Raw genomic sequence first — 25,259 nt, 5'->3', positions numbered from 1 at the left:
AGATTTAAGTTTTTAAAAGTATGGCTAATATATTCTAAGTTGATATTGTATGAGTTAAAAGTGAAATAAGTTAAATTTATTTTCACTCTATTTTTGGGCTGATAAATAAATGTTTTAAAAATATTTAGGTGGGGCCAAATTAGAATTTATTATAAATTTTGGGATCATAAATTAAATTTATTTACGATATAAATATTTTGGGGGTTACTAAAAAAAATTTGAAAATCTTTAGGGGGGCCATGGCCACCCCTGGCCCCTACCTGTAGATACGTACGTAAAAACTTACACTACTTTTAAGAATATAATTATTTACGCGTCCAATGATAATTGGTCCAAAACCATGTAATAACTTATTGTGTTACAACCTCAAAGAATTTTCTTGAATTAATTCACTATTTTTTATATTTTATTTTTTTTAATCCGGTGAAACTTATCCAATAGTGGGTGCTTTGTTGAAGTATTTCCATTATTAAGACTTTGTTAAGACTTTCAATGAAACTTTGCTTGGAACTTCCTGCCAAATTTCAGACCTTTTTCCTTCTCCAATGAGACTCTCCTCTTTATCCAACTAATTTGAATTAAGATGAATGTGGATGTGAGAGACGTTGCCGGTCACTTTCAATGAAACTTTCTTGGAGAATGATTTTTTTGGACTAATAATAAAGTTGATGTTTACTTACCCTGAACCTTTTTGATTGATTACATTCTCAATTTATTGCTATATTTATTTATTTATTTTGTAAAAAAAACTTTAATTCAAGTGGATGGACTTTATTCAATTTTGGTCCCATCAGTTTATAAAAACGACTCAAAATCTTTATATATAGTGCATTTTCATTTGTTGGCATATATCAATGACTTGGTGTATCTTTGCTCTTCAATATCTAAAATATAATTCAACTAGTCATAAAACTCATCAACAATTAGGTATCATGTTCTTGCATCTTTAATGTACTCAATCCTAGTAGTCATGAACATTTGTAATTTTGATATTTTTACCTCAGTTGTCACTATTTGAGTATGTTTTAAGTTGTCCAATATCTCTCTTTAGAAGTCTGCATATATATTTTTTTTATTAGTTTTGCAAGTAATTAATAAGAAGAAGAAAAATAATAAAAAGGAATTTCCTAAATTTTTTTAAATAAAAAAATTCCATCCAAAGGTTTCACTCTCTCTGGCTTAAAAATGTCTTGTAAGGAATATACAATGATAAGAAATTCTAAAACTACAAAACTTAATATAAGATGATAGTATAGGAGACCAGGCATTTAAGTGAAAAGCCAAAAAAAAAAAAAAAAATGCTTGTTTGTACAATCAGTAGTGGAAAATACGTATGATCCACAGCAAAAGCAGAGCAAATAAGTTGCATCAAATTTCCGGGGGCAAAAAAATGAAAAAAGATGCGCATAATTTTGACAATACCTGAATTTAAAACCATGTCTAAAGCTTTTGCATTTGGAACATTTGACCATTAAATATTGTATTTCAAGCTTATTATATTAAAATTCACATGGAAAACCAAGAGTTATCTTGCAAAGGCATAAACATTGACTTTAGACTAAATTAAACACAATATGTAAGAAATAACTCCAAATTGATTTTGGCAGATAACAAAAATGGGTGGGAATTATTAACAAAAAATAATTGAAAGCATATTAACAATCTAATTGGGATTCAATCAAGCTATATTAAATCCAATTTCCAATTATTGTTATTCAATTAATATTTAATGAATTATTTATTCAAAATTCCATATTAAATTTGTTGTCTATAAGAAATTTAATAGGAAAATAATGATCTATTACTTATCCGTAAGTAAGAAATTCATCGGCACCGTACATGATAACCATTATATGTTAAAAATATAATTACCAAAATAACATAGCAAATCACATCCACCGCGTACATGGAAGTTTTTGCTCACCAATGAGAAAAAGGTCATTTATGAGTAATATATATATATAATTAAATGTAAAAAAAAATTATTCTGAACTACAAAAATTACGAAAAAAAAAAACCCTTAACCAAATATTTTTGTTGCAGATAGGTCGGTTGATAGACAATGTGCTGGTCAAAACTCACCGTCTGGTCACATGATAGATAGTATATAATTTAAAGACCCTAATACCACCTTGTAAACATGAAAAGACTCAATTGCTCCTTATTATATATGGTATATACATCAAACAATATGACTTTTAATCTAAAAAAGATAGATTAGTATAAGATGGGTTTGTCATTTTGAGAATTCCTTCTCTCTCAAGAGAAGTGTCCATCTTTTCATTCTTATGAGTTTCAAAATAAGTATTCCATTTGAAAAGTTAATACAATATTTTTTATAATATTACTAATTTAAAATTCTTCCATTAAACTTATAAAAATTAAATGATGTGAATCCATAGGAATAAATTTGATAATTCATTTGCAATTAATATAATAAAAAATAATAAATTTCGTTCCCAAAATAAAATACTTGGACCTTTCAGTAACAAGTTGCAATTGTGATTCCTGCAGCTAAAACACATTCAAGTACATACAACAGAGGCATTAGGGATTTTGCAATTGTGATTCCTGCAGCTAAAACACAACAAATCTTAATTGGAACATATACAAATGGATGGATCTAAAGAACCTCCATGAAAATGTAGATATACAAGAACATATAACGAAAGCTACACAAATGTTTTCTATATCTCCATTTGTTTTACCAGAAACAACTTCTTTTTTTATGCTAACTTGGTACAGAGCAGAACAATTGCTCTACCTGCTTTTTTCTATCTCCAGAAGGATGATAACCTTGACGTGGGATGCAGAGAATTAAACACCAAGCTCTGCAGTACAAGAAACTTATGAGAATAGAATTAAACCTGAACACAAACAAAGGGTACAAGAAATTTCATTAGAAGCCTTAATTTATTTATTGAAAAATTTTCACTGATCATCGATCACAATGGCAAGCTGTACAGAGGATGTCTTTAATATGAAGTTAACAAGACTAAGAACAAAACTTAACCTTAAATCTCCGTATTCTTTTCCCTTTTTTCTACACTTTTCAAAGAGAGATCAAGAATTTAAGCATTAGCGGAGTTATGTGCGTGTGAATACTAACTAAGAAAATATAAATGAAAAACCAAGAAATAAGAAATAGGTAATCTCATTGCGTACCTTAGCCTTGACTTGTTTCTTTCTTTCGACTTCTTTCATTTAACTTTCCTCAAATTTGAGATGATTCTTTTAGGAGCTAATGAAGAGACATGTTTGCTAATTAGTGCATAAAATTGCATAAATTTTTATAAAAGGCATAACAAATTGGTTTTGACAGATAACAAAACTAATTGAATTAACACATTACAAAGGCGTCCAAAATTTGCCATTTAATTAGCTTTTGTAGGAAAAAAATAAAAAAAAACAAAAAAAAAAAACCATGGAAATTCGTTAAATACCAGACCATGCAAATTATTAGATGCTCAATGCATAACGAGAAGATATATCAAAACTAATTGAAAGGAAATATTCAATGACCAAATATGAATCAATGCTACTATATATAATATAATCCCAATATAACAAAACATGATAAAATAAATAAATAAATAAATAATTGTAATGCCCGTATTGCAATAAGAAGTAAAAGTAGACAAATATCTAGAATGTTCATAGGATATGTGCCTAAATTATCAATCTAATGGTGCCAATATAAGAAATCAAAGTTCTGAGTATTCCTAAAAGCCAGAAAAGTCCCCCAAAACTAGAAACCCTCTAATTCAAGTTCAAACCAGAGTAGACAAAAAAAACGTAATTATAAGTCCTCATAATATTATAATATTCTCCAGAAAGTTTAAAATCAAAGAAATCAAAAACCCAAAAGCTAAATACATGAAATAATATAAAATGAAATGAAAAGAAACGAATTTCTCACTATGGATTCTGAGCCAAAATTTCCATGCTGAGTATTTCCATTTCTATTTTGATTGAATAAAACATAAAGAAGACCGACACATTAACCATAGTGAAAAGTGTGATCTTGTTCTAAATCTCTTTATGTTATAAATAATAGACTTGTGCAAAAATAATGTTGGTGGTTGGTGTGATTCTAAGGATTGAGTTTTGAAAATTTAATTTTGAAGAGAAAGATGAAATTTATTTACATAATAATTACTGAATATAACTAGGTCTACTCACCTTGGTTTGACGTCTCAGCTTGGTCCGACTCCATTACGATATGGATACCCCATTTCTTGAGCTTCCCATGTGCAAAGTAAATTGTAGCCTCAATGTAGCAGGAATCATCACAAATATTGGGAGGGCCTGCGCTGAGCTTTGGTTTCTTGTTCATCAAATTTATAATTGGTCGAAAGGCCTTTTCATCGCCATCGTAATATTCAGTGAAGTGTGTAAAAATTGCTTGGTTTGATAAACTCTCCGAGGGGAATACCAGATACGGTAAGAAATAACCATTGATTGAGAGACTAATAACCATTGATGTTGAGATATGACTTTCAGAAAATTCCAAAACATCACCAAAGAAAGCAATTCCTTTGACATTGTTGTAATGATCCCCAATATACTTCCTCCTTTGAAACCCACTTCCTTCTTCGAAACGTACTTCCTCCTCGATCTTATGGTTGAACCAATGCGGAATCCCAGTTGCTGGGTAAACGATTCCAAAATTTTCCTGTTGCATAAAACATATATAGATCATATATATTATATATAATTGGCATGTTATTCCTCATATATATATATCTATATGTGTGTGTGTGTGTGTGTCAAAAGAGATAGGGGGAACCTGGGGCAGACTTTCTGGTGATATACTTGGCATGTTGTTCCTCTCAGCCATAACCAATTTGTGGCACCCACTGAATATTAATCTCCAATTGTCTGGACTTCTTTCACTACTTGGATTAATCCAATACCGTTCCAATGATTTGCAACCATGTGCATTCACATATCTTACGGATGGCGGAAGTGACGTCAACGTTCGGAGGCTTCTGCAATGTTCCAAATTAATCCAGCCAAGTTTCCTGAGTTGAATGAAACTTGCTGGTATGTGAACAAAATTGTTTTCACTCACATCTAAATATGTCAAAAAGGAAAGGCTGCTCATATCATTCGGAAAAGATTCTTCTGATAAATTGCAGTTTTTGAGTTGTAAATAAGTTACACTGCACAAACCGGAGAGCATTTCCAGTTGCAAATAAGTTGAATTACCTCTTTTTCTCTTTCCCAAAAATGAATGAGAGAAACGAAGTATTTTAAGGTTACTCAAGTGAACAATGGATGATGGTAACTGTGTCATAGCAACTCCTTTCATATAAAGGTATTTTAAACGCTTCATTCTACAAAAAATGTTGTCTGGAACATTTTTAAGGTTTTGGCACCCCCTTGGATCTAAATCCTTTATTCCAGTATTCTGTAAGTTAAGATACTCCAAATGATCCATATCCCCCTGAATCTCTGGAAACTTTTCAAGTTTTAAGCATTCTGACAAATCAAAATATTCCAGATTTTTCAACTCAATGCTTCTTGGCAAACTCCTCAGTTTTATACATCCAGTGAGAAACAAAGCAACAAGCCTCTTGTGAACTCCGCTGGAAAGGTGAACCTTAACTAAATTTACACATTCTGTAAGATCTAAATACTCGAGACATGGGAGACTATACAAATCAGGAGTTTCTTTCAAATATGGGCAGTGACGGAGACGAAGCAATTTTAACTTCTTTGAAGACTGCAAAGAGAATAAGACAATGAAACAAATAAAATAGTTTCAATAAACTCAAGGTACTAATCATGTGTATGTGTAAGTAAGTGCGTAAAAAACTCAGATGATCTTACGCTGATTGCAGTTGAAATTTGTTTGATAGGGCTACTTGGAAGCTGAAGTTCAACAAGATTTTGTGGATGGAAATTGGATGGCAGAAAACCTAGTGGATAACCACCCCAAACAAGATAACGTAATTCATTTGACAGATATGTAAGCTGTCCACAAATCCGTACGGGCCCACTAAGCTTTAACAGTCTTAGTTTCTTCATCTTTGCAAAGACATCAGCATTTACGAGTAACTCCTCTGATAGATGGTCATGAGTCATGTTTAGCATAATGCCTTTAATTGCTTCTGTCGCCTGATTACCAAAAACATGATATAAGTTACCAAATTACATTAAAATCTAATTAAAAGTAAAAGAATACAAGTTTACAGGTGCTTATATGAAAGAAGATAAAGCAAAGTCTATCTTTTACAAACTACTTGCAAAAACTTATATGTAGTTAGAACATACCGTATTCTCTCTGAGTACTTCATTGATATCTTTAAGAGACCATAACCTACTGCGTTTACCAGGATCGTCAGGAAATTCTTCACGAACAATTTCTCTACCCATTTCTTGTATCACATTATGCATACTCAATATTCTGTCATCCGTGATGGTTAGAAGTGACCGCTCAATAAGAATAGGTATTTCAATGCGAGGGTAAAAGCCACAACTCTCCAGTAGATCCATTACATATTCTTCACCCCATCCATTGAAAAAACATGCAATATCGAGAAATATATTCTTTTGATCCATGTCATCAAGGCCATCAAAACTCAGTCGAAGAACATCTTGAATTTTTCTGTTTGGGATTCTTTCTAATTTATCCAAATTAATTTCCCACTCTTCTACGCTTTTTTTATATAATAAAGTACCCAAAACTTCAAGAGCTAATGGAAGGCCTTGGGCATAATTTATTACACTCCATGAGATTTTCAAATAATTCTCTTCAGGATTGTTCTTCGTGAAGGCATGGCAACTAAAAAGTTGAAAAGATTCATCCTCATTCAATAGCTCAACCCTATATATTGCATGATCAACTTTGTTCTCTATCAACAAACGTTCATTTCTAGTTGTTACGATGATCTTACTTCCCAAACCAAACCAGTCATTTGCTCCAACTAAAATTTCTAATTCCTTCAAACTATCCACATCATCGAGAACTATAAGAACCTTCTTATGACAGAGTCTTTCCTTTATCATATTGATCCCGTAGTCAACATGACATATCTTTAGATCATCTTCCATTAGGAGGTTATTCAGGAGTTGTTGTTGGAGATAAGTTACACCATGTAGTTCTGAAACTTTTTTCACATTGAGAAAACAACGACTTTCAAATTGATCAAACATCTGATTGAAAACAGCTTTCGCAATGGTGGTCTTTCCTATTCCACCATTTCCACAAATCCCCACAATTTTCACATCCTCTAACCCATTATCTAGCAAAGCGATCACTTTGTTGACACGAGTTTCAATTCCCACTTGATATTTGGCAATATTTAATAGTACATACCTTCCCAATTGTTTTAAAGTTTCTTGAACAATTGTTTTGATAAACTTTGCCTCATGCCTATTAAGTACAAAACACATTAAATAAATATAGTTAGTCTGATTAAAAAAAAAAAATTCTGGTTACTATATAATAAATAGTTTTCTCAGTTGTAACTGATATATATATATATATATCATACTAAACAAGTGAAATTGATTTCGTAAATCAAAGTGTTAGAGATAGATTAATAATTAAACCTTTAACATGTTGATAACACTCTGTTTCTTAACATATTATAAGAAATAATTAAAAAAATAAAAAAGGAAACGTAAACAAGAAAGAAATTTAGTTTGGTATAATTTCAAGTAAACCCTTTATAATCCATTTCCCACTCCAATGAATAAATTAATAAACGAAACGTGTTTAAAATATAAAAGTAAATAAAAAACTAATTTAATTGTGAATCTCACTCTTTTTTTTCCTTTATTAATGATCTTGCGTTCAGTTATATTTTCTCTATTTTTTAAAGTGAATAGTAAAGATTCGAGTCCCAGACAAAGTTGGTGTGTGAGTTTCATAGCCAATGAAAAAAAAAAAAAATAATAAAATAAAATAAAATAAAATAAATTATTGTTTTGTTAGGTAAGCCAAGCATAAACAATTATCTTATTAGGATTTGACCAACCAATTTATCGATCTTTAAAAGGAGGAGGAGATATGACTGCTAAATTTTTAGCCAGGTTATTGACCAAATTAACTTACCAAAAAAGAAAAACTTAATCATCATCGCAAAAATAAATTAAGTTTATTCCACTTATCAATAAAACGTCAAACATCAATGATTTATATATATATATATATATATATAAACATATAAATATAGTTTCAAAAAGTGTGAAAAGTGTGTGCGTAATCTTCCTACTCTAATCCACAATGGTAGTGCAACGATGGATGCGAGATGGATATCACCAGCAACAATGGAGATAAAGAAGTAGGTGAGAATGAGGTCTGGCTAGTTCGTAGCAGATATATAATTATATAATTTATTCACCTGTTATTGTAAAATTATATAAATTTAAAAAAAAAAAAAAAAAATCAATCATAATCTTATTCTTGCCCTTTTTCTATCCTACCTCCCTTAATTATCTATCTTCTTGATCTGGACAGGATAGCAATCCAGGCTTTTCTGAAAGTCATCATAAGGCTTGGTAGACTATAAATTTTTATTTTTAATTTTATTTTTTTTCAAAAAATAAAAAAGGGATACCATTTAAGGGGGTTATAAGGTCATTATAAGGGTTGAAGAGCAATTTCCCTAGTATATATAATTATTTCACCTCGTTATAAAATGATTATTTTAAACAATTCCCAAACACCTCGAAATAGGAACTACCGTAATTAGTGGATGTTTCGCGATGCAATCCAAAAGCCTAAGTTATAAGATGTGGCTATCTAACCCATATATACCTTATTTACTCTCTCATCCGGATTCGACGTGGTACAAACTTTTAATATTTTCCTCACTCGAACTCGCAACGCCATCATTACAATCAAGCCACTCTAGTAGGTAGGGTGGCTGGCCCGGATACCTTCTGGACCGCAATAAGTTTTGTTTTTGGAACTAATTTGGGAGGTATATATATATATATAATGATTAATTCCCAAAGTAATCATAATTAGAACTAATTTTCAAATGGAATAATAATTACTTGGAACTAATCTGGGCAAACACGAGTCACAGATCTAGGAGACTAGGACATAGTTTTAAATAAGAATAAATAAATAAATAATAATAATAATAATAATAAAGTAAAATATTGATAGAAGCAGATGTAATGTTATACTTAGAGCAGTGAATTAATTTACCCATTTGCAATATTGTTCAAGTCCCATCCGCTTAGATTTGCTGCCTCAACCAAAGTAGTCCTCCACCTTTGCACCTTTTCCTTGTCTTCCCCAAAAGTTTCTTCATGTTTGGCAAATGCTTCACCAAAACTTCCCTTTTGTTTTCGTACGTCCGAGGGATCGACATTGTAGAAGATTGGCCAGACTATCTGTCTCATCGTCCTCTTGCATTCAATGATCTCCACCAATTCATCCAAGCACCACGATGAAGAAGCATAGTCTTTTGAGAATATAATGATTGCCATTCTCGATTCTTTAATGGCCTTGAGGAGTTCCGAAGAAATCGATTTTCCTTTTTCAAGCTTCTTGTCATCTTTGAAAGTGTAAATTCCTCCGCGATGCAGAGCCATATAGAGATGGTCCACAAAATTCTTGCGAGTATCTTCGCCTCTAAAACTCAAGAAGACGTCATAATTCCATCGAAGCAAAGAATAAGAAGACGATGATGAAGCAGCAGCCATATATAACCGCTAATTTGTGAATGCAGAATTACTCAAAGCGATTGTAATACTTCGGAAAAGCTCTCTTTTGAACAATTATATAACTGAAGGCTAAGCTTGCCAAGCAATTATTTTCCTTCCAATTAATACTCAGCTTTACTTTGGAGGATGAATGTACACACAAAGAAGTTGCTGTGAACTTTCCTCCCTTAAAAAAAGGTTTTCTTTGCGGAATGAATAATATACAGGTGAGAGGAAGTTGCTGGTGACTTTGAATGGAATCTTTTTTGGAGGATGATTTGAGTTGGAACTTGATGGTCAATTGTCGCGATCCTTATTGATAAGAACAAAAAACTTTTTAGGTGGAAATTATTTTTTCATTTTTTAAATATGCAGATGCAAGTTGTTGATTGGATTTTTCAATCATTCAGTCCGATAATAATCTGTAGTGTGTGAAAGCTTCAGGTGGGTCAAATTAGAGGATCAGGACATTTTCGGGTCAGGTGCTTGGCATGACACCCGATAAGAATTGGGCCTGGTTTTGATACCAACTATAATGGGTGAACACTTATTCATTTACTTAAAAACTCAAGCTATTAGATAATAATACATATCCACCTATTTATACATATTTCAATTGTCATCTGAATCCAATATCTAACAAGTCTCACTTCTGACACTTTGCAACTTTCACTTTCACACCCAATATCATGATGAACAAAGTCTTTTGAATCTTGCCTTCCTAGTAGGTTCATCGCTTTATCAACGAACTTATCTCCATCTCACACCAATATCATGGTGACAAAGTCCTTGATAAAAGTTCTTCCAACTTTTGCTTTGTGAATAAGTTGTCCCGAAAAAAGATAAATTTTCTAGTGCGTACTCATTTTGGAATTATTCACTTCATTTACAATTCTTAAAATGATAAATGAAACAATTATTCGTGAAAAGCACTATTACACTAGAGAGAGAGAGAGAGAGTGAAAAGCACTATTACACTAGAGAGAGAGAGAGAGTTTTGTGCTCTCAAATATGTATGTATAGTTGTAACTGGTGGGCGCTTGTCCATTTACCCAAAAACTCAAACTATTGGGTAGTGCTGCATATCCACTCATTTATACCCAATCACTTTCCCATTCGATTCCGATGTGGGACAAATGACCCTTGTTACATTCTCCCCCACCCAAACTCGCAACGCCCTCGTTGCGGTTGGGCCACCCTGCCTACCCGGGATGGCACACCCGGACGCCTTCCGGGCCGGGCGCGGCACTGGATTAAGGACTGGGTCTGACTCTGATACCAACTGTAATGGGTGGGCGCTTGCCCATTTACTCAAAAACTCGAACTATTGGGTAGTGCTGTATACCCACCCATTTATACCCAATTACTTTCCCATCTGATTCCGACGTGGGACAAATGACCCTTGTTACAATAGTCCACATTGTCATTCTAAGGATCATTTGTTTCTTCACTTCTCTAATATTTCTTTTCTCATTTCAAATTTCCAAGAACATAGAATATATATTATAGGCCGCCTGTGTATATGTATATGTACCAAAAAAAAAAAAAAAAAATGGTCATAGCAACTCTTTCCATATCAAGGTTACTCAAGTGTACAATGGATGATGGTAACTGTGTCATAGCAACTCCTTCCATATAAAGGTCTTGTAAACGCTTCATTCTACAAAAAATGTTGTTTGGAACATTTTTAAGCTTTTGGCACCCCGTTAGATTTAATATCTGTATCCCATTAAGATGCTCAAATGATGATGGTAAACCGTTTATTCCAGTATTGTCTAATCTAAGTCTCTCCAAACGATCCATATCCCCTTGAATCTCTGGAAAATTCCCCAGTTTTACACATCCTGACAGATTAAATTCTATCAGATTTGTCCACTGAATGCTTCTTGGCAAACTACTGAGTTTTATACATCCGCTGAGATGCACACTTGCAAGCCTGCTGTGAACTCCGCTGGAAAGGTGAACCTTAACTAAATTTACACATTCCATAAGATCTAAAACCTCGAGACATGGGAGACTGAACAAATCAGGAGTTTCTTTCAAATATCGATAGCAACTAAGAAGAAGCGATTTTAACTTTTTTGAAGACTGCAAAGAGAATAAGCGAATGAAACAAATAAATTAGTTCCAATAAACTCAACGGTACTAATCATGTGTATGTGTAAGTGCGTAAAGAAACTGTGAGGATCTTTCGCTGACTGCAGTTGAAATTTGTTTGATAGGGCTACTTGGAAGCTGAAGTTCAATAAGATTTTGTGGATGGAAATTGGATGGCAGAAAACCAAGTGGATAACCATCCCAAACAAGATATGTAATCTGTCCACAAAGCCGTACGGGCCCACTAAGTTTTAACAGTCTTAGTTTCTTCATCTTTGCAAAGACATCAGCATTAATTATAAGTAACTCCTCTGATAGATGGCCATCTGGCATGTTTAGCATAATGCCTTTAATTGCTTCTGTCGCCTGATGACCAAAAACATGATGTAAGTTACCAAATTACATTAACATCTAATTAAAAGTAAAAGAATACAAGTTTACAAGTGCTTATATGAAAGAAGATAAAAGCAAAGTCTATCTTTTACAAACTACTTGCAGAAACTTATATGTAATCAGAACATAAGTCTATCTTTTGCAAATTACTTGCATAAACTTATATGTAGTTAGAACATACCGTATTCTCTCCAAGTACTTTTTTGTTATCTTTAAAAGTCCACAACCTACTGCGTTCGTCAGGATCAGGTGATTCTTCAAGAACAATTGCTCTACCCATTTCTTGTATCACATTATGCATACTCAATATTCTATCATTCGTGATAGTTAGAAGTGACCGGTCGATAAGAATAGGTATTTCAATTCGAGGGTAAAAACCACAACTCTCCAGTAGATCCATAACATTTTTTTCATCCCATCCATTGAAAAAACATGCAATATCGAGAAATATATTCTTTTGATCCATGTCATCAAGGCCATCAAAACTCAGTCGAAGAACATCTTGAATTTTTCTGTTTGGGATTCTTTCTAATTTATCCAAATTAATTTCCCACTCTTCTATGCTTTTTTTATATAATAAAGTACCCAAAACTTCAAGAGCTAATGGAAGGCCTTGGGCATAAGTTATTACACTCCATGAGATTTTCAAATAATTCTCTTCAGGATTGTTCTTCGTGAAGGCATGGCAACTAAAAAGTTGAAAACATTCATCCTCATTCAATAGCTCAACCCTATATATTGCATGATCAACTTTGTTCTCTACCAACAAATGTTCATTTCTAGTTGTTATGATGATCTTACTTCCCAAACCAAACCAATCATTTGCTCCAACTAAAATTTCTAATTCCTTCAAACTATTCACATCATCGAGAACTATAAGAACCTTCTTATGACAGAGTCTTTTCTTTATCATATTGATCCCGTATTCAACATGACATATCTCTAGATCATCTTCCATCAAGAGGTTATTCAAGAGTTGTTGTTGTAGATAAGTTACACCATGTTGTTCTGAAACTATTTTCACATTGAGAAAACAACGACTTTCAAATTGATCAAATATCTGATTGAAAACAGCTTTTGCAACGGTCGTCTTTCCTATCCCACCAGTTCCACAAATCGCCACAATTTTCACATCCTCTAACCCGTTATTTAGCAAACCGATCACATTGTTGACACGAGTTTCTATTCCCACTTGGTATTTGGCAACATTAAATGGTACATGCCTCCCCAATTCTTTTAAAGTTCCTCGAACAATAGTTTTGATATTCCTCGAACAATAGTTTTGATAAACGTGCCTATTAAATACGAAGCACATTAAATAAATATAATTAGTCTGATTAAAAATAAAAAATTCAAGTTACTATATAACAAATAGTTTTCTCAGATATAACTCATATATATGTAAATAATACTAAACAATTTAAATTGATTTCGTAAATCAAAGTGTTATAGAGAAATTAATAAAGCTTTAACATGTTGATAACATTCTGTTTCCTAACATATTATAAAAGAAATAAATAAATAAAGGAAACGTAAACAAAAAAGATTTTTAGTTTGGCATGTATAATTTCAAGTAAACCCTTTATAATCCATTTCGCATTACAATGAATTGATATAGGAAACATGTTTAAAATATAAAAGTAAATAAAAACCAATTTAGTTATGGATCTCACTTTTGTTGTTTGTGGATTTTGTCGTTCAGCTATATTTTATCTATTTTTCAGAGTGGATGGTGTGAGGATTCCAATTTCTAAAGGGACAAAGTGAGTGTGTGAGTTTCATAGCCAATAAAAAAATATTTTTATTTTTTTAGGTAAGTCAAGCTCAAACATTTATCTTATTAGGATTAGGATTTGACCTACCAATATCCTTAAAAGGAGGAGATATGATTGGAATAAATTTTTAGCCAGGTTATGGACCAAATTAATCAACCAAAAAAGAAAAACTTAATCTAAGTTTATTCCACTTATCAATTAAACGTCAAATAATTCAGGAAAAAATAAAAAATAAAAATAAACGTTCAAATATCAATGGTATTGTAATCTAATGGTATTTCTTCAAATTAGAAGGTTGATTGTTAAAATTCTCGAAGAGACAAAGTGAGTGTGTGAGTAATCTAATGGTATTTCCTCAAATTACAGGTATGTGTGTATTTCTTGTCAATAAAAAAATAAAAAATAAATCTAACTTTTAAATTTTTATCATTTCTGATTTTAATTTTGCATAAAAAAGGTGTATTATTTGCTAGGATTAAAATTATAATAGTACTATAGCCTAACGAGCAGAAACACTTCAATGAATGAGTCATAATCGTGACGTGTCTATTTAGACTTTGATAAGTTGTAGATACTCTTTGAATACTTCTCCACACTTCCTTAACATCCTTAACGTGCACAAGTATAATATAACACAAACACATCTAAATTAATCATATCTTGTAATTTTGAAAATAATATAAAAACATTTTATATATTAACTTCGGACATAGAGTTACAACTTCAAATGTTTGCAGATTTATATATATATGCATAAACATCTGTACAGATCAAAAGAAACATAAATTGAGAGCTCATAGAAATATAGTTTCAAAAGCACCACAATAGATATCACCAGCAGCAATGGAGATAAAGAAGTAGGTGAGAAAGAGATATGGCTATTTCGTAGCAGATATATAATTATATAATTTATTCATGTGTTATTGTTTATTTAAAAAAAAAAAAAGGTTGAGCAAATTATATAGGTACCCATTGTCAAGACCAAACAATAAAGGGAAGAGAACAAGCCCAACCCACACACTAAAAAGTAGCTTGTAAATTATATAATTTGTGTATATATAATTGTATTTAGTTCATTGCATATACTCTATAATATCATATCAAATAGCTCCAAAGGTATATTTGTCCATCAATATTATTCTCTTTTCAAAAAAAAAAAAATGCGGATCCAATCAGAATCTTATTCTCGCCTTTTTTACCCTACCTCTCTCAATGATCTATCTTCTCGGGGGTGACCTCAAGATTTGAAAGTCATCATGAGCCTTGATAGAAAAATTAAATAAATAAACCATTTAAGGGGGTTACAAGGTCATTATAAGGGTTGAAGGGCATTTTCCCTAGTATATGCAATTATTTTGATGGCATAATTTTATATAATATTTAAAAATTAAACAATGTAAAATAATTTAGACAATTCCCAAACACAAGGGTGATTGTGTAAAAAAACTTATATTGTAATGGGTTTTCCCACCGCCCAAGAAAAACAATAATTTAATAATTGTACTGTGCAAAAAGTATAGGGGGACCAAACTTGAAGGAGCAAGCTGGTTGATTAATTAACTAGTATTAATATTAATATATATATATAAAGGATAAAATACAAAAAATTCCCTACAGACTTAGTAACCTTTTCTAATAAATCTCTCTTATCTAATTTTTTATCAAATAACCTCCCCAACCATTGAGGGGATAAAAGAGTGAATAATTGGATCAAAATATTCTTTTATTTAAATCCCAACCCATCGGACATCCTTGGTACTGGAAGGGAATAATGAGCAACAACTCGAACATAGCCTTAATCTTGTGGACGAAAGGAGAGATGCCGCAGCAATTCGGCTCGCGGCATACCAACAGCAGGTGTGTAACAGTTATAACAAGCATATCCGGTACCGTAGGTTCTTAGTTGGCGATTGGGTTATGAAGCAGGAGACAGCGTATATTAAAAAGTTGGAACCCAACTGGACAGGACCCTACAGGATTACCGAAGTGGTAGGGAAGGGAGCTTACCGGTTGGCTGAAGTTGATGGGCGTTCTATTGCACGTCCATGGAATGCCATCCACCTCAAAAGGTATTACCACTAGCCAACTGATGAGCACTGAAAAGTGCGCATTTAAACCCGTTAAGCTTAAGCATTCTAGTACCTTTATCTATCTTACTTTGCCGTTTTAGACTTATTACGTGTTATTTATATTTTCAGGCACTAATCCCAAAATTGAGCTAACTCAGTCAAATAAGAGCTTAATTGAAGCAATCCTGAGATAAACCAAATGAGGGAGCAAAGTGGAGAAAGAAAGGAGTAAAAAGGAATCAAAGTTGTGCAGCTGAAAAGTTCGATCGATCCAACTTAGAGTTCGATCGATCGAACATCTATGATCGATCACAGTACTTCTCGATAGATCTAACCTTGGTCTTTGCTGAAATTCCAAGTTCGATCGATCCAACATCACCTTCGATCGATCGAACCCTATTTTGTCCTATTTAAATGATTGATCTTATCCACAGCTGTACGCCTACCAACCACTTTTGTCCTTTTCCCCATAAATATCTTCGAAATATCTCAGCCTTGTTCTTATCCGGAGGAGTCAGACCACTTCGATCGATCAAGATGCAGTTCGATCGATCGAACCCATCTTCGATCGATCCAAGTTAAGGTTCGATCGATCGAACTTCCTCCAGCGAGAAAAAGTTAAAGTCCAGCTCATTTATTCCGTCCTTCACCCAATCATTGGAGAATATGCCTTGCACGACCACAGCTCATCATAGGGTGTATTTGACCTACCTATATAAGGAATATGATACACTTTTTGGAGAGGAGTCTAGAGTCTCTTGTCACACATTGAAAATTATCTTAGAGGCTCTTCTTGGAGAGGAGGAAGGAGGGAAGCTAGAGCACCATTGGAGGAGATCTTCACCAACAAGGAGCAGCCATGGAGTTAGCTCTTGAGGGTTGGATCATCACTACCATGAGTGTCTAGACATCCTCTTGGGGCTAGAGTTAGCCCCAAGCATGCTTTCTATACTCTAATCTTGTGTATTATTGAGGGATTAGTGTTGTATGATACATCTTGATATTCATGTATATATAAATCTTGATTATTGATCGGTTGGTCAATTAAACATCAACCTTCGCAATAGCACGAATCATTGTAAAATAGGGCTATTGGTCGGGTAAGTCGAACCACTGGGACTGCGCTAGTCTATGGCAACCTAAGTGTCTAGAATTGTTCTTAGAATGATAAGGGGTAATAAGGGTTTGTTTGATGGTCACTAAACTAGGAATTCAAAGTGCATAAAACAATAGTGTGCTAGGAAGTAAAGAGATAGAACAATAGAGAAGAGACTAGGGAATTGACTTCACCACAAGCCATATAAACATGCCTAATTGCAATTAACTTGGGGAACAAAGTATACATGCAACCATGATATGTAGAAATGCAAGACAACTACAATATCTTCAAGAAGTTCACACATTCAAGAATTAAGTATAATCCATCAAAGGTTGGCATAAGTCATCTATCTAAACTAGGGTATAGAATGAAGTATCCTTCCTAAGTTATGAACAATCAAAGTCCTCAATTTGTGTGGTAAGTGCACATGAAGTCAAGAACTAAGCCATAATCCATCAAAGGTTTCCCTAAGCCATGGACTATTAAATTTCTTAGACAAAATGCCATTAAAACCATTGTATAATCTCATCTTCATTCTCACTATAAAGATGTAAGTAGCATAATCATGAAGAAACAATTTCTAAGACAAGAAAAGAGTCTCTACAAGATTAAATATGAAATGAAACACAAATACATCAAAGTGTATCTCTAGATTAAACAACTTGTTACATAAATGCAAAATTCCCCAAATATAAACACAATTAATACATATTTACTTGACAATGGTTACATCAACTCCCTAAAAAGAGGTTTAGTTACCCATGGTAGCTCTAGATGAAGGAGGAAGCAAGGCATCCAACTCCATTTTCGTGCTCCCTTGTGTTGGCTTGAAGAACTCCTCTTTCTTGCTCTCTTCTCTCTCCTCTAATCTTGTAGAATGAAGCTTAATGTATTGTGTGGCTTCCCTCTCTTATCTTCTAGAGATAAGGCTCAAAAAAATCCCCACCAACCAACATCTCCAACCAACCATTAAAGAGGGAAATTAGAATTGAGGAACCCAAGATGCAAGAGGCTGAAAATGGGCCATTTCCGGATGCAATTCTGCCCTAATTTCGAGCACTCGAAATAAGGGCTCAAGCACTCGAAATTGGAGCAGAATGCTCCATTCTTGCCTTACTCCGCCCAAACCTACTTCGGTTAAACAGCCATAACTTTATGCTCCGAATTCCGAATGACGAACCGTTTAAAGATTTGGAGAGCTGATTCAGAGCTTTAAAAACTTCTTGTTTTGATGAAGACCCAAATCTCAAGTCTAGTTGGTCGAAAATGGGGAGAAAGGCAGTACTTCAGTGCTGCCAGGCAGTTCTGCACACCTCTGGTAACAAGGCCATAACTCTCTGCTCCGAGCTCTGAATGATGAACCGTTTGAAGATTTAGAAAGCTAATTCAGAGCTCTAAATCTTTCATGTTATGATGGAAGTCCAGTTCTCTAGTTTTCTGGGTCAAAATGGTGAGCAAAGTCCTAACTCCACTGCTGATCTCGTGAAGCAATCTGCCCAAATTTCGAGCACTCGAAATAAGGCCTCGAGCACTCGAAAATTGGCCAGAATGCCCTATGCTTGGTTTGCTCCGCCCGGACTTACTTTGGTAAAACGGCCATAACTTTGTGCTCGGAACTCCAAATGATAAACCGTTTAAAGATTTGGAAATCTAATTTAGAGCTCTAAAAACTTCATGTTTTGGTGGAGATCCAATTCTCAAGGATGGTTGGTCGAAAATGAAGATCAAGGCAGAATTTCATTCCTGCCAGGCAGTTCTGGGCACCTCTGGTAACAAGGCCATAACTCTCTGCTCCGAGCTCCGAATGACAAACTGCTTGAAGATTTGGAAAGCTGATTCAGAGATCTAAATCTTTTATGTTATGAGGGAAGTCCAGTTCTCAATTTCTCAAGGTCAAAATGGCGAGCAAAGTTCAGGATCCACTGCTGCCAGAAATTCAGCCTTGTGCCTTTTGATGGCCAAAACTCCACAAAGCCTTGATTTTGCTCCTTTTTTGGCAAATGGACCTGAAAATATATACATACACACAAGTGAAGATAATCTACTTAAATTAACATACAACGGACTTTACTAATGCAATTTAGTGCGCTTGAATATACAATATTCGGCGCTTATCACACCCCCAAACTTACATTTTGCTAGTCCCTTAGTAAAACCAAAATGTAAAACTCAATGGAATGACAAACATGGGACTGCTACTACAAAAATATCTACCATGGTAAAATAAAATAGATACATAGCTCAAATACAACTTGAAACAAACAAAAACTGGAGATGGGGTCATTGGGAAAACTACCTTGCATATATGAAGCATTGATACAAAAATTGGCTAAATACATTTCCACATACATGCATCAACATCAAAGTCTATATAATTAACTCAATTATCATCTCTTGAATGGAAATCAACTCTAGCTTCAGTGAAAGTGAATTGGATTCTCAACATGCGGCTTTTACTTTGTTTTCCAATTCCCAAGCACAAGTTTTCAAATCATTGAATTCCCCTTTAAATGTGGTCCCTAAGGCATGATTTTATTTACAAGACAACTTTTGTTGCTTGTTGACAATTTATAACAACTCATAAGCGAAACATAGAATGGTTGTGTAATGCTAAAGTCCCTTAAGATTTCTAACCAACCTATGTAGCAAGCATTAGGCCAACAACTCCCAAACCAGATGGCTTTAGGGTGTTAAGTGTAGAGACACTCCATAGGGCTTAATAGCTCAAGTTGGAAAGGCTACGAACTCCAACGAACCATGTTTATTAAAATTTTTTTGAATGACCGTGCAATGTTTAAGTCCTTTAAGCTTTCTAACCAACCCTTGTAGCAAGCGTTAGGCCAACAACTCCCAAACCAGACGGCTTTAGGGTGCTAAGTGTAGAGACACTCCTAGGGCTTAATAGCTCGAGTTGGAAAGGGTACGAACGTCAACTGGTCATCATTTTTTTTTCTTTCTTTCTCAGTTTTTTTTTTATTTTTTTATTTTTTTATTTTTTTATTTTTACATTAGGTCCAACTTAAATCATACCAAAGAAATTCGTCTATCAGGTTCATCAAATCAAATTAACTAGGCTAAGGTCAAGGTCGATCAAGTTGTTTGCCTCACAGTTAAGTTTCCAATGTGCATCTGTGCATTGTGAAGCTTAAAAGAGTGTCAAATCCAGCGAGAATTTAATTGAGATATTTATACAGACTAATTTGAATCTACATGATCATTTCAACTCAAATTTTTCTTTATTTTCAAAAATGTCAATTACTTCTATACACAAGGTATTAAACATATGCTTCATCTCCGACAAGTGTCAAGTTATACTATCATTGCTTAGCAAAAATTATGAAACCAAAAATGCATAAATGCACCCCCAAACTTGAATGTCACATTGTCCTCAATGTAAGAAGACAAGTAAATCAAAATAAGAGCAAAAAGGGGGGAAAGGAACAATAATACCAAGTGGAGTGACGACGACGTAGATGTTCAGCCATGTGAGTGCGCAACGGCGTCCCCCAAACTTGGATATGAAGACCTATCAAAACACAACTAATGTACATAGGTAAAAGCATAGGTCTCGTAAGGAAAACCAAAACAGAAATTAAAACACTAACCTGAATTGTAGTGCAAGATAAAAATCCAAACAAAACATAAATGCAGACATTAGCCACAAGTGTAAAATGGATAGTAAAAGAATGCCAAAAGTGTGCCATTTTTTTTTTTTTTTTTTAAATGGTATGCATGAGGGTGCATGGTGTTGGTGTGTGTAGATGCCGAGAGATTAGTTTGTGGGTTGAGGTGGTGGAAGTTGATGGTGCATGCAAGATGCCGAGAGGGTAGGGTTGGGGTGAGGGTTGATGGTGGTGGAAGTTGAAGTCGAGAGGACTTGTGTTGGGGAAGTTGATGGTTAGGGAGTGTTCGAGCACTCGGCATGCAGGTTTGTGTGGATGTTGGTGAGGCTCGGTTAAGAGGGATGAGTGGTTGGTGTTGGGCTCGAGCACTCCAAATGGGAGTTGGAGTGCTCGAGTTTTGGGCAGTGGGTTCGGGATTGTGAGGATGGTGTAGTTGGTTCACACTTCGAGCACTCGAAATGGGACTTCGAGGGCACGAAGTCTTGGCAGTGAGTGAGGGAGATGTGGTAGTGAGGTGGTGGTTGGTCGAGAGTGGTGAGTCAAGCAAGGTGGTGAGGGTGGGTTTGATGGGTTGAGGTTTGCCGAGAGAGATGAGGAAGGTTGGGGGGTTGATGGTGGTGAGTTGTGGGTTGCATGTATGGTGGGATGAGATGAGGGTGGTGAAGTGAGGTTGGTGTTAGCCGAGAGGATTTGAGTGAGGAAGATGGTGGTTGAATGGTGTGAGGCCGAGAGGGATGGTGGTTGGTTGGGGAGGTGTTTGAGCACTCGCTAGGGGGAGCTCGAGTGCTCGAAATGAGAGCAGTGAGTTGGGTGGTTTGGTGCATGAAATTCGAGCACTCAAACTAAAATTTAGAGTGCTCGAAAATGGCTCAGTAGGCTAGGGGGTGAGCTCGGCGGTGAGGACTGAAGCAAGGAGTGAAAGGGAAAACATGCAAGACAGTGAGCACCATGGAAGTTGAATTTGTTGCAATGGAATATGGAATGTGAGCAACATGGAAATGGAAGCTGTTCAAAATGGAGTCCATGCATGGAAATTCCATGCATTTGCATTTGCAATCTCATCCCATGGGAGACAGTAAGCACTATTGCATGCATTTTCATGCATTTTGATGTATTTGCAACATCATTCCAGGAATTTTGCAAGTTGGCGACTTGGAAACAAAAAATTATGCATGTCATTCCCATGGAATGGAAGAATTTCTGAAAATTTTCAAATTGTCTCATAATGCTTGAATGAACTGAAGAAAATTTTCAAATTGCATCATCTTTGGAAAATTTCCAGACTTTGAATGAATTTGAAAATTTTGGAATTTTTGAATATCTCTTCAATGCAACATCACACAATTCATGGAAAATTTTTAAAACTTGCAATGTCAATCCAATGCATGGATTAATTTTTTGAAAATTCTTCAAACTTTGCAATTGTGCACCAATGCTTGGATGAATGTAGAAAATTTTTAAACTTGGCAACTTTTCTCTAATGCATTGAATTTTTTTTTTTTTAAAACTTGTCAACCTCAATCTAATGCATGGATGGAGCTTCTTCCTTCTTCTCAACATCTCCAATGCATGGAAATTTTCAAACTTTGCAACAATTTGGGAAAATTTTCAAACCATTCCACATCACTTTAAGCTTTTGCAACCTCACACGATTCATTGAAAATTTTTGAGAATTTTTTTTTTTTTTTTTTTTTTTTTTTTTTTTTTTTAAGAATGCAATAAAAATAAGAGTTTATGCACATAAGTAGCATTCCAAAGCCAATGAAATTGCCGGATAGAGCTGAAAATTTCCAGGAATGAAAGAAAAAGTTTTAGAAGGTCTAGGAAAGCCTAATGTGAAGTTTGGCACGCAATTAGAGACACTTCCGGATGAGGTCAAATTTTTGGCTTTCCTTAGCGAATTTCCAGAAAACTCAAGGCTCAGGTAATTTTATTGGGAGAGGGAAGCTTGAACATCGAAAGAATTTCTTCCCTTACTTTGCTAAATTTAATGTCGATAGCTAGACGAAGTTAGAGCAGGCACTAATCCTCAAAAATCTCGATAGCTAGACACACCGAGATCAGGTTAGTCCTCCTTACCTTATACCATGTCTCTCTAGAGATTCAAGCTTCCCTAAGTAAGAAAGTTCGTTTGGAAGCGGAAGAAAAAGAGCTTTAAGACAAAAGTTGGAAAGAGGTAATGGAAAGACCTCAATCCACTCTTTATCCTCAATGAAGAACTTTGGACTATGGGGCTGATTTGGATTATAGGAAGATGGAGTAGGTGAGAGTGCACCTAGCAAAGGCTTTTGAAGGGTCATATTGAGCACGGGAATGCTCGACAACTTATCCTTCAAAATTTTAACATCCTCCTCACACTTATCTGACGGTTCGGGCTCAATAACTTGAGACAACTCAAGTGAGGGAATGGGATGAGATGCAAGCTCCCAAGAAAGAGATACATTTGATGTTGACCAAGGAAGAGAATGAATCGGTGGATGAATATTAAGCAAAGAATTCACCTCTGAAATGGAATTGTCAACATTAAAATCCTCACTATTGAAATGAGCCAAACAAGCTTTTAGAGGATCCTCCATTGAAGGAGGTGCATCAAGCAAAGGATTATTTAGGGGTTGTTCTGGAGTTTTAAAAGATGCAATCTCATCATCTTTTTCCTCATTTTTAACTACAAATTCTTCCATTTTATGAGTGGCAACAATTTGATCTTTAACCACCATTTCATCATTTTCACATGTAATAACCACTTGTTTATTCTCATGATGAAAGTTACTAGGAGTAATCTCATCATTCATAGAATTTTCTTTTGGATTGGCCATAAATTCAAATGAAAATGTTTCCTCCTCTTCATGATTTTTAGCATTAATCCTTTGTTGAATTTGAGATATTTGGTCATCTATCATTGCACTAACTTGGGACTGGTGATATGGTACCACTTGAATGATAGACTCTACTGTGGATTACATGCTAGCAAGGGAAGCCAATAGTTCATTGTTGGAGTCCATCATTTGCGTGTGCATAGACTCCATCATTTGTTTGTTAGCAACAATTAGCTCATCCAATGGAGACGGTGGAAAAGGAGAAGAGGGCTGGAAATAATGATCAATGGGTTGAAAATTGGCTTGAAAATGTTGCCCATGAGATTGTGGGGCTGAATTTTCCATGTCATGCCACAAGAAATTTTGGTGATCTCCCCTACCCGAGTCATAACCATTGAAGTATGGATCATTACCCGGTTCAAAGAAATTTTCATTTGGTTGTTCTAGATAGAAGTCCGAGAATTGTCTCGTTGGAAGACATTCTCTTGTATGATGTGTATGACTAGAGCAAAAGGCACAAAACTCATGTGGTGTGTAGAATTGAGTTGGGAGATAATTATTCTCCATCTAGGAGTAATTCAACAACACATAAAGCAATCAACACAACACTTCATCACCATAACCTCCACATACAATGTTCCCATTCTCCTCAATTATCAAGACAAAAATGTAAATGGCCACGACAAGGACCGATGCTTGAACACAAAATTTAAACAAGATAAGGGCCTCAACAAGGGCTTCACAACTAAATTAACTACTTCTAAAATTAACACAAGCACGATATTCACAATTCGAAAATAGAAGACACGAGACTTACCTGGGGTCCTCTAGACTTACAATTTGCTAGCATTCCCACGGTGAGCTTCGAGTTCCTAGAATCTCACTTACAACACAAAGATGGTTAAACCACACAAGGAATATTCACAAGACACAATATTCACAATCAAACTAAAATTAACCCTAAACTTTGGTTGCTAAACCATTTGCAGTCCCCGGCAACGGCGCCAAAAATTGATCGGTTGGTCAATTAAACATCAACCTTCGCAATAGCACGAATCATTGTAAAATAGGGCTATTGGTCGGGTAAGTCAAACCACTGGGACTGCGCTAGTCTATGGCAACCTAAGTGTCTAGAATTGTTCTTAGAATGATAAGGGGTAATAAGGGTTTGTTTGATGGTCACTAAACTAGGAATTCAAAGTGCATAAAACAATAGTGTGCTAGGAAGTAAAGAGATAGAACAATAGAGAAGAGACTAGGGAATTGACTTCACCACAAGCCATATAAACATGCCTAATTGCAATTAACTTGGGGAATAAAGTATACATGCAACCATGATATGTAGAAATGCAAGACAACTACAATATCTTCAAGAAGTTCACACATTCAAGAATTAAGTATAATCCATCAAAGGTTGGCATAAGTCATCTATCTAAACTAGGGTATAGAATGAAGTATCCTTCCTAAGTTATGAACAATCAAAGTCCTCAATTTGTGTGGTAAGTGCACATGAAGTCAAGAACTAAGCCATAATCCATCAAAGGTTTCCCTAAGCCATGGACTATTAAATTTCTTAGACAAAATGCCATTAAAACCATTGTATAATCTCATCTTCATTCTCACTATAAAGATGTAAGTAGCATAATCATGAAGAAACAATTTCTAAGACAAGAAAAGAGTCTCTACAAGATTAAATATGAAATGAAACACAAATACAT

General features: G+C 34.6%; 2 protein-coding genes across 2 annotated transcripts; both read right to left on the bottom strand.

Annotated features, from left to right (window-relative positions):
- Positions 1-2,572: 2,572 nt before the first annotated feature.
- Positions 2,573-9,919, bottom strand: LOC132311484 (disease resistance protein RUN1-like). The gene is made up of 6 exons (XM_059809396.1): positions 9,170-9,919; positions 6,280-7,381; positions 5,836-6,123; positions 4,790-5,728; positions 4,183-4,675; positions 2,573-3,241 (listed from the first exon to the last, which is right to left on the bottom strand). Exons 1-6 carry the CDS (start codon positions 9,667-9,669, stop codon positions 3,201-3,203), a joined length of 3,363 nt encoding a protein of 1,120 aa, XP_059665379.1. The 5' UTR covers positions 9,670-9,919; the 3' UTR covers positions 2,573-3,200.
- Positions 9,920-11,144: 1,225 nt separating this feature from the next.
- Positions 11,145-13,474, bottom strand: LOC132314073 (disease resistance protein Roq1-like). Its single transcript, XM_059812986.1, has 4 exons — positions 12,341-13,474; positions 11,869-12,132; positions 11,266-11,757; positions 11,145-11,183 (listed from the first exon to the last, which is right to left on the bottom strand). The coding sequence occupies exons 1-4, from the start codon at positions 13,472-13,474 to the stop codon at positions 11,145-11,147; spliced, it is 1,929 nt and encodes a 642-aa protein (XP_059668969.1).
- Positions 13,475-25,259: the final 11,785 nt, after the last annotated feature.

This window comes from Cornus florida, unplaced genomic scaffold, assembly GCF_030987335.1.
Source record: "Cornus florida cultivar Cherokee Brave unplaced genomic scaffold, ASM3098733v1 CherokeeBrave_3.0.0_Hap2_Chr06, whole genome shotgun sequence".
Taxonomy (NCBI): Eukaryota; Viridiplantae; Streptophyta; class Magnoliopsida; order Cornales; family Cornaceae; genus Cornus; species Cornus florida.
Note: the sequence above shows the minus strand (reverse complement) of the source record. Positions and strands in the feature narration are given on the sequence as shown.

Coding starts and splice junctions, on each gene's coding strand:
- LOC132311484 (XM_059809396.1), bottom strand. CDS start 9,669: ATGGCTGCTGCTTCATCATCGTCTTCTTATTCTTTGCTTCGATGGAAT. Junction 6,124..6,279: donor AAGTACTCAGAGAGAATACG/GTATGTTCTAAC, acceptor TTTGGTAATCAG/GCGACAGAAGCAATTAAAGG. Junction 3,242..4,182: donor AGCTGAGACGTCAAACCAAG/GTGAGTAGACCT, acceptor TCTCTTCATTAG/CTCCTAAAAGAATCATCTCA.
- LOC132314073 (XM_059812986.1), bottom strand. CDS start 13,474: ATGTGCTTCGTATTTAATAGGCACGTTTATCAAAACTATTGTTCGAGG. Junction 11,758..11,868: donor TCAAACAAATTTCAACTGCA/GTCAGCGAAAGA, acceptor TTCTCTTTGCAG/TCTTCAAAAAAGTTAAAATC. Junction 11,184..11,265: donor CACAGTTACCATCATCCATT/GTACACTTGAGT, acceptor ACATATACACAG/GCGGCCTATAATATATATTC.